Here is a 10,298-nt window from a genome sequence, read left to right as displayed (position 1 = left end):
GGGGGTGGGTGGGGGGTGGGGGGAGGTAGGGGGTGAGGGCTCCACTTGCAGCAGTGACTGGGAGATCAGTCTTAAATTCTTGGAGACTCCAGGGCAATCCTGGAGGGTTGGCAACCCCATGTTCTCACTCATGCTCCTGAGATAGGTCAGAGGGGGAGATGGAGGTGAGGGGTACATGGAGGTGAGGGTTGGTGGGGGAAGAGGAAAGAGACAACTATGTACGACCAAGATTGAGAACTTGGAACTGCTCAAATACCAGTGCCTCTTTCCCCGTGGTCCTGAGTCAGCTTGCAGACAATCAACAGAAATACATATCTGCAGGGGTTGTCAAAAAAGCGGAATATTACACATTCATGATCAGAGCTTCTCAGATGATAAAAGAGACAGTGTTGAGGGGAAGGGGAGGAGCACCTGACAACTTGGGGACCATTTTAAGAGGGAAACAAATGGACCAATACCCTAAATCTTTTCAAAAGGAAATTAGATGAGTGTATGAGAGAGAAAGGGATAGAAAGCTTTGCTGAAAAGGCTGGGATGAGGTAGATGGAATGGGATGAGGCTCATGTGGAGCATAAACACCAGTACAGGCCGGTCGGCCAAATGGCTCGTCTGCTCCAGAATTCTATGAAAATTCAGGGATTAGGGAATCATAGGGAATGTAAGAGGTTTAACTCACAGAGGAGCTGCCATCTTGAATACCATCAGTTGGGTTCAACATTAGCTTCCAGTTCTAACCAGAGATAGTGCAAAGAGAGTTATAAGGGGGGCCACTTCTGGCCTGGTCCCAGAACCAGAGATAACTTGTACCATTATTGTAAAAGGACAGGGAGGTTTTTTTTAACAATGGGGCACCCAAAGACATTTTGGGAGGTTCCGCAGATTTTCCAAATCTTATGAAGCCTTTGTGGGAAACCTAGCTCAATGCAGCCATATTGGTCATAGAAATAAGAGCCAATGCCCTGGAGGAGACTAGAAACCAACAGTTGGGCATCCCATCAACCCAAGTATTTGATACAAAAGAAATGGTAGGTTTTTGGTCCCGATAATAAATAATCAGCAACGAGGATGTGTGAAGGTAGCCGGAGCTTGGATTTTGTTTTCTGTCTTTGGAATGGCGACACAATTTCTCAGAAGGTGCGACAATCTCTTTAGAACAGATCCCCCTCCTGGCTATAACAATGTTTGGTAATATTACTTACAGCTTAATAAACATAACTATTTAAAATATATATTAATACATATAAAATAAGAATTTGGCATTAAGTTAAAACCCCAAGGTGCAAGTTTGTTCCCGCAAGGGGCCTTGTTCCTACCATAACATCGAGAGGGTGCAACCACTGCTGGTACAGCACAGTTAGTTCATGAATGCCCAGCTCACTAACCCAACGCTCGGTCGCACTCAGAAACTAGGGCTGCCAACAGTGATTAAATGTATTCCTGGAGGTTTTCATCACATGACTCGCCCCCACACTCCAGCCATTAGTCGGCCAACACGTCCATCCTTGTGATGTACGGTCTTCCTACGCCAATTGGAAAGCAAAAGGACTCATTACCCAATTGGATGATGCTTCACGCAGCCAAACAGCCTTTTCTCTCCCCCCCCCCCCCCCCACATAATTTTCAGTATTTCTATGTCTGGTAAAGCAAAATGTTCAAACAAAATTAAAACAACAATCTTTTTTGAATGTCCGGATGAGTTTCTCTCCAGGGTTGCAAACAGCAGTGTCCTGGAGATTGACCTTCAATTCCTGGAGACTCCAGGCCAACCCTGGAAGGTTGGCAACCCTATCAGAAACCCATACCATTTGAAATCATCGACATAGGGTGTGGCAGCTCAGGCTGCTGACCACTGCAAAACACAACCCGAGGCTCCCTTCCAAACCTGGGGAGAAACTGTCACAGTTTCAATGAGTTTACCATGATAACCAAACTGGAAACCGCATCTGTCTAATTGCATGGAGTGAGAAAGGCCGTCTATGTTTTTCCTCTGAGGCCAGTAGGTCAGGAAGCTACAAGGTTCAATCAATCGTTGCTCTACGATGAGCTAGCTGATCGTAGCTACGACCTAGATAGTGGGGTGATGGTTGACAGGAGGGGAATCTGTTCCTGATCACAGTTAAAGTGACTCTCACCACCACAGCTGGGGTGGAATTAGGCTTGTGATGACCTCAAGGCCAAATAGTCCATTGGAACATCTGGGTCCAATAATGGTGCCTGGGACAACCATAGATAAAAGGTTTCCAGTTTGATTAAAGGCCTTGCCCAAGCAGCTTCTCAATCTTAGCAAAGTTAGATTCTTCAAAAAAAAATTTAATTTAATGCAATATATTACTGGTATTTTAAAAAAAAAAAGCAATAAAGATGTATAAACTATAAACAGTTTATAATTATTTAAGAACAAGCTGTAATTTGTTGGAGTCACAAATGCAGTGGAAATGGTGGAGGGATTGTTACTGGGTGGAGTTGAGGAATAATTTAAAACAAAAAGTTAGAATTGAGGAGTTTGCTTTTCAGTTGAAGGGTTGGTCTTGATATCCATACTTTGGGCTTCTTTTTAGAGGTTTAACCGCCTTGGCCATTTGGGGAGAGACAGACCAAGTGGCTCCTTAGAGCAAGGGGTCCATTAATGAAGTAAAGTGGCACTGTACTCGATCTTGTGGGAGCTCTTTTCACTGCCAAACTGTTGTCAGCCTGGTCAGCTGCCAAACTACCGAATGCTCGATTTTCCTTGGTACCAAGCATGTCTGTTAACCAGCCTTCCGAAAAGGTTTGTCATTGCAAGCACCGAGACCCAGAAAACCACTGCCCTAACTCGGTTAACCTATTGCCCCCAGGTATAAATGGGAGAGGCATTTTCTATCCTTCAGCTCAATAGTTACATTCTCATTATTCTTCACACCACTGCCCATGTTAAATCCCAATTACAGTCTGGACTACAGTTGCTATTAGGTTTTTTTCCCCCCAAAAATAAAAGGAGGGCAGGGTGGGCGAGGAGTACAGAGTTTGTGAAGACAACCTTCCAAAAGGCCCAGCTTTCTCCAGTCCCCTCCTTCCCCTCTCGGAGAGCCATTCCAAAACTACACAGCAAATATCTTGATCCAACCATTGACCAAGAGGTTAAGAAACATTTCCATGTGTAGATAACAGCTCAAATGCTCCCTCAGGCTGGGATTCCACAGGCCCTTGGGACTTTGAGGTCCAGTTAACTGTGTTCCATTAATAACCAGCTTCTGGGAGCAAACAGAAGGTTCTAGGTTTTGCAATTTTGTTTGAAGTTACTCTCCGTCTCATCAACAACACAACAAAGGAAGTTTTAATATGGAAATTCGGAAAATTGGGCAACTATTTTGGAAACTCTTCCAACGGAGCAAGAGATGGAGAACTCGGTCCAAGCATGCTAGCAACTCATTGCCAAGTCCCAGTGCAATACTGTTCTTTTCATGGTTAGAGTTTAGCCAGGCCTGTGGCTCAGTTGGTAGCACTCCTGCCTCTGTGCTGGATGGGCCTGGGTTCAAGTGCCACTTCAGCCGTGTAAGGAATGTTCACGATGCAGCTCAAGAGGTTGTTATTCAGCCTGAAAATCCTTCAAACACTCTCCGAGGCAGAAAAGAGTGTGAAGATGTGCAAAACAAACAAGCTGGAGTTAAGACTGGGTCTTATCACTGGCAACAGACGCGAATGATATCGGTTGGAGGTGAAGCCAAGTGAAAGTCTCTCACACCAAGGGCTGTGAAAACATTGTGTGCAGTTTGCCAGGAGAAAACAGATGCACAGGCAATTGGAGATGTTAACAGGGAGATAACATCATTATTTAGGAGGTGGGGTTATTGAGGGATCTGATGAATGGGCAACAAACCTGGGTTAAAAAGATCAGGAACTGCCACGGGCACCACAACAGCTTAGGCTCTTTGGCTTGAATGACCTTCTAGAATTGCATCTTACAGGTCAGGAGGCCATTCATCCCACTCTGCCCCTGCTAGCTCTCTGAAGAGCTATCTGCTTCATCTCATTCCCTTATCCATTTAAAATGTTTTCTTTACAAATATTTATCCAATTCCCATCGAAAAGCAACAGTGGATTCTGCATCCACCTCTGCAGTCCACTGTCCTAACACATCGGCCAAAAACAAACCCTGCCATATCTCCCAGCATTCTTGGTGATTGTCAACACCTTCTTTACCTGTAGACCACTAACTCAGCAATGGCCAACAAACTCAACTGAACATCAAGCATCAATGAAGCTGAGGAATGGCTGAAGTGTCGATAACCAGAGGGCGCAGGTTGAAGATGGTTGGAAAAATAAGCAGAGGCGACATGAGGAAAAACCTTTTCATGCAACAAGTGGATAGACTTGGAAAGCACAGCCAGTTAGGGTGGTGGATACAGACTCAATAGTGGCCTTTTAAAGGGAATTGCTAAATTCTTTAAAATGAAAGGAATATGGGGAAAGAGTAGAGGGGAATAGATCTAACTAGATTGCTCTTCAAAAGAGCCAGTAAAGACTCAATGAGCCAAATGGTCTCCTCCTCAGCCATAAGAGTTTTATGCTTCTAATTGCTTCCAAATTGTCTGCACACCTATTGATACTAGCTTCCTGGCTTGGGATTAACAACGGTTAACCATATCACAATTAACCTATTGATAAACCAATGGTTGCGCATTGGGAAGGGATTTGTCCAATAACTGGAGATCAGTTTCTTTAAACAGGCCACTGACAGGCAAATTGATTCAGGTAATTGAGAGCCAACACGCAAACGGTAAGATTGGTTACAGCCAATGATTGCCAAGGGGAAGATTGTGGCCTTATCATTGTAACCATGGCAACTGGCCTTGTTACACACATTTTCATTAATACTCAAATGAAAAGCTGCTCGAAAAAAGTGGCTCTTACATTCCTTTCCCCACTTAATAATTTACAACTTAAATTCTGCACTGCAGGATAAAACCCAACATTATCAAGGAGGAGGGATCAATAATACGAAGCAAATTTAACGGGAATCAGGGAAGGATGATATTAATCTAATCAAGGCCTTCAGATGGCAATGCCAGCCCTTGAGAGCAAAATTCAGAGTTTAAATGATTAAATTCTTGCAATGCAGTCACTCGGCATCCACTTGTTTCTTCAACCTTGTTTTCAAAACGCTCTGTCTGCATCCTCCTCCAGCCCCACAACCCTCCACAATCTCTGCTCTCCTCCAATTCCGGCCTCCTAATTTTAATCCATCCCTAATTTTAATCGCTCCACCACTGGCGGTGGAGCCTTCGGCTGCCTGGGCCCTAGAGTTGTGGAATTCCCTCCCTAAACTCATCTGCCCCTTCCTCCTCCTCCTTCGAGACTTCCTTCAAACCGACCTCTTTGACCAAGCTTTTGGCCACCAGCCCTAATGTCTCCTTATGTGGTTTTGATGTCACATGGGGTCTGATAATGCTCCTGTGAAGCACCTTGGGTAATTTTACTTCATTAAAAGGCACATGAATACAGGTTGTAGTTGTGGCAAATCCTCCATTTGAGTTGGTCGACAGCCAAGGTTCAATTGATGTAATTTATGCCCAACATTTAAACTAAGGGGAATAATCTTCAATATCCATCAGGCACTGTCCACTTCTTCTGTTTCCCTGGACCAGCACTGGAGTCTTAGGACAAGGTGTACAGAGTTCCTCTTAAGGCTGTGCACACAAACTGACCGACATGTGGAACGGACTCCCCGACAGATAGGAAACGGTTCTGCAGGTATTATTGGCCTCATCCAGGACTCATTCAGGAGGGAAATGGTGGACAGTAGCGGGGGGGGGTCTGGTGGGAATTCATCTGCGAGGACCAGGAGGGAAGATGCTGCATTTCGAGGTAATAAGGGAGCAGTCAGTCTCCAGCAACTACAGGGAGCAGCTAAACCTCGGCACTGCCCCCTCCCCAACCCAAAACATTTCCTGTCATCAAGACCTATTTGTGGCAACAGCATTAAGGATCAGATCAAGACGGAATCATCGAAAATACCATCCCAGATTTCTACTAAAAGTGCAAAGATAAAATCAAAATATTAATTGACCAAAGACAGGTAATTATTGAAAATTGCGTGTTAAGCCCAAGGATTGTCCCTTTAAGGGGGTTTCCTGAACACTAAACACCATCACCTGCTCAATCAGTTTGCCATCGGTAGATTCCTTCGCAAAGTCCTCGGACAAACGTAGGTTTCAGGGTTGAAGTTCAATGGCATTTCTTAAACTTGGAAGTATAGTGCTTGGGCTAGACTTGTGCATTCAGCAATGGGGAAGTTCACATTCCCTCCCTGCCTCATTCCAGGCAGGTAAGGTGACATGGATAGTGGTTTGAGGAAGGCCATTGGGCCTGATCCTAGCCCATTCCCGCAGATCGGGTTGCATTCCTTGTCATGGGAAGGATCCTGTTTATGCATTCCTGTGTAGGAGCCTCATCAGGAGGAGCTGGGATTTTAAGATGGGTACTCTTCAATATAATACAAATAAAATCAACATTGGTTAACTTTCTATTACAAAATAAGTATGTCATTTGGCATATTCTTTCAAGTAATCTTTCTGTAACAAAACACAGTTGCCAATTAATGCACCCCATAAATCATGCCAATGCGATTGTGGGTAGAGATGCTTCATACCTGAAAACAGAAATGGGTTAAGGGCAGAGTTGGTAATGAGCTGTTGACCCCTTCAATATAGAATGAGGGACTGAATTTTCCAAAATCCTGATTGTCAAGTGACTTCCTAGAATGAAGTAAGATATTCTCTGTAATGACGGAATTAGCTGATTGCTCTGTTTACCAGCTGCCGGGACTCCCTATGCAATCTCTCCATTCACGCTTCGAGGGTTTAATAGCGACCCACTGGAACACAGAGGCAGGGGCTGCTGGTGGCAAGGAAGAGCCAAGTTTCGATCTCCTGGGGATTGCACATTGGCCATCTATTGCCAGGACTGCTAAGAGATTTGCAGAGTTGACCTAAGGTGGGATCCATCATCTAGAGGAAAGGATAGGGTAGGATGGACAGGAGCGTGTGCAGCCTCCTCCTATCCCCACAGGTTTAAAAAAAAAACAGGCATGAAGGGGGGCCATTTCTCACAATGGCAGCACAAAACTACTACTTCGTAAAGCATTCTCTCTCTCTCGGTCAACTCAACCCAGAAAGGGCAAACGCCCGACTCCAGGTACCTCTAAAGGAGGTCACTACAGCTTCTACTCTGATATCTAGTGCTGTTCGCACTCATTACAATAAACCTGAATGGTTTTCGATCTAGTTTGGAACTATTCCAGATCAAAATGGAAAGCTGCCATGAGGTAGAGGAAACATTTTCAAGGCTGCGGGCCTAGTCAAAACCCGAGACTCTTACAAGTTTGAAGTGGATGTGGGGTTGGGGGCAGAAGTCCAGCTCTTTCCAAAGTTTACTTTCTATCGGTGAGCGGCTTATTAGGAAATCATAAGCCTGCCAGCCACCAGTAGTGGCCAGTGCACCCACCATTTTCCGGACAATCCCCTCACTCCGTCCTATAGCTCCCCATTGAAGGTGTAAAGTTTTAGGAAACATTCTCCAGTGTCTGGGATTTTACATCTCGTGAGAGAATTAGCACATTAGGTTCCCATTTTGTGGGCAAGGTTTTAGTGAGATGGTCATTTCAAAAGCCTTATTAAATATATTCTTTACCAAAATACCTCTTAACTACAAGACTTAGAATATACAGCGTTTCTAGCCTATCTTAAGTCTAAAGATTGTGTGCCATGCCACATTCTTGGCTTGGAAGCCATGACTGTAGCTACCTTTACCAGGTCCCTGCTGTGTTTGGTCGTCATTTTTACCACCTCTGTGCCTACACCTGCACATTGCCAGGCCTGGTGACACCCTCAAGAAACAGCCCTGAAGGCATCGGGTCTCCAAGTTTTTCCAGATTGTTCTGGAGCTGCCGTGCACCCTCTTTTAGGAACGTTAACCTCAGGCCAGGTGTGGCCTATTGTGTAACTGGCCACCACATACACAATAGCCGTCAAGAAAAAGTCCATAAGCCTACAGATCCAACAATCGTCCCAAAACCCAAGGCCTTTGCTTCCCTCCTGATCCTTTCCCACTTAGGCAACCAGGCAACTCCAGGCCTAACAAAAAAGGCTCCACTTGCCACAACTCGGACACATTTTATGCAAAATAGGCTGTTGCTGTTATAACGTGGAGTTCAGTTTGATATCTTTAAAAAAACAGGGAAAACACTCATGAGGAATGGAAAATTTTAAATCAAATAAGATGATCAGTTATGACCCTTTGAATTTTGTAATGTCTCAAGCCCCACTTGGTCAGCATCTGCAGAATCTTCATTTGTTCTATGTTTTTGGAATGAGGTGGAGGAGGGAGGAATTCCTTAAGTTTTGGTCTTTGAACTCTCTCCCGTTATTTTCCAGCTATGACTGCTCTATTTGGGATGGGATTTGTTACAAGGGTTACTAGGAATGTGTCTGGGTGTACCCAGATCCGATTGTGTTCACATTTAAATGCAGCCCGTTCATTCTTTCTGGTGGTTCCCTCGAGCGACAGACTGCACTTGGGGTTTTTCTTTCAGTCTAAGTCCATCTCGACCCACAAACCTTGGCCTTCATCTAACTTCCCAATATAAGTACAAAGTCTTAATCAGATAAAAGAACAAACCAAGGGCATCTCTCTTGATCGCCACCTTCCAATGGCACTTCTCAAACGAAAAATACAAATATTTCTTAGTGGTTACACAGTTCGGTCTGAAGAGTCTTTTTTTTTTGTATCTCCTGTCACTTCCTTAAAGCTGGATCTCAAATGTTTTCTGTAGGTCGGTAGAAAACGGGTTGGTCGGTAATGCCCCGAGTCGCTGCTGGGACTTTGATTCGAGTGCGGCCCACTGTGCCTCAAACTGGTCGGCCTCCTGTGTCATCTGCAACTGTGCGGGATCAGGGGGCCAGGTCCCGCGCCCGACAATGGCCCCCGGTTGGCTCGGGGCCGCTGACCCGTTGACCTGCCGCATGGGCCTGGGGTGGTGGCCGATGGTGGGGGCTGGAGACGAGGCGAGGCCAAAAGCAGGCGGGAAGGAGGCGGCCTTGCCGGCGGCCGCTTGGTGGGCGAGCGAGGCCTGCTGGGCACCGGCGGCGCTGCCGAAGGCGTTGGCCACCATCTGCGAGGGTGTGATTCCCACCACCGGCACACTGGAGGCAGGGTAAGGCATCCCGTTGGTCAGGCCGGGGGCAAAGGCGGTCATGGGCACAAAGGCGGGCTGTATGGGGGGCGGGCCAAACAGGTTGACCGGGGCGGTGGTTGCATCGAACGCCATGGGGAAGGCTGGCATTCCGGTTGGCATGGAGACAGTGGTGGGCGCCAGGGTCTGTTGCTGAGCTCGAGCTGCCTTCGCCACTTCCTGCAACCAGCGCTCCGCCTCGGACGGGGTGCGTCGATGGCTCGGTTGGAACGCCATGCTGGCTGTGGTGGTGGTTATGGCTGTGGTGACATCTCCCCATCCTCCATTCCCTAACAGGAGGGAAAACAATCGAGTGAAGTGCAAGTTACAATTCTTGTAGCAAGCCCGAGGATCAGGGTGCGCTGCTGGAGACACTTCCTGGCCCCTCCCTTGTACAGAGCCCAAGCCCTACCCTCCAATTATCTCGCTCATTCTCCTGATACTCATGCTGGGGTTTCTTGGGGGGGTTTTGGCAGTCTGTTCACTCATGGAAGTGTGACTGTTCCAATGTTCTCCTGACCAGTCTCCTATCTTCCACCCGCCTCCCATGAGCACAAGTTTGAACAGATCTCTGATGCCCCTTCCTAACTCGTACCAAGTCCTGTTCACCCATCAGTCCAGTGCTCATTGATCCACACTGGCTCCCCCTCTGCCAACACCACGATTTTAAATTCCTATCCTCGTTTTCAAATCGCTTCATGGCCTCTCCCCTCCCTATCTCTAATCCCTCCCCAGCCTCACAACCCTGCGCTCCACTACTTCTGGACTCTTGAACATTCCTGATTTTAATCGCTCCACCATTGGCAGAGGTGCCTTCTGGGCCCCAAGCTCTAAAATTCCCTCTCTAAAGATTTCTGCCTCTCTCGCCCTTTTTTTAAGATGCTCCTCAAAACCTACATCTTGCACCAAGCTTTTGGTCCCCTGTCCTAATATCCTCCTTATGTGGCTCAGTGTCAAATTTTGTCTGATAATCTCTCCCATTTAGCTTTTCCTCCTAGTTTCCTCTCCATTCTGATATTGAGCATGTCAATTTTTTTATGCAACTTCCCCAATGCCTCTATATTCATATTGGAAGAAGAGGACCAGACCT

General features: G+C 46.3%; 1 protein-coding gene across 2 annotated transcripts in view; it reads right to left on the bottom strand.

The window, feature by feature from the left end:
• Window positions 1-1,610: 1,610 nt before the first annotated feature.
• numbl (NUMB like endocytic adaptor protein) overlaps window positions 1,611-10,298 on the bottom strand; it is a 166,812-nt gene continuing 158,124 nt past the window's right edge. For both annotated transcript variants that reach the window (XM_041179297.1, XM_041179298.1), the window contains one exon: window positions 1,611-9,498. In XM_041179297.1, the coding sequence (XP_041035231.1) occupies window positions 8,780-9,498 (719 nt within the window). In that variant the 3' untranslated portion in view covers window positions 1,611-8,779. The remainder of the gene's footprint in view (window positions 9,499-10,298) is intronic.

The sequence above is a fragment of the Carcharodon carcharias genome, chromosome 34 (assembly GCF_017639515.1).
Source record: "Carcharodon carcharias isolate sCarCar2 chromosome 34, sCarCar2.pri, whole genome shotgun sequence".
NCBI classification, from domain to species: Eukaryota; Metazoa; Chordata; class Chondrichthyes; order Lamniformes; family Lamnidae; genus Carcharodon; species Carcharodon carcharias.
Note: the sequence above shows the minus strand (reverse complement) of the source record. Positions and strands in the feature narration are given on the sequence as shown.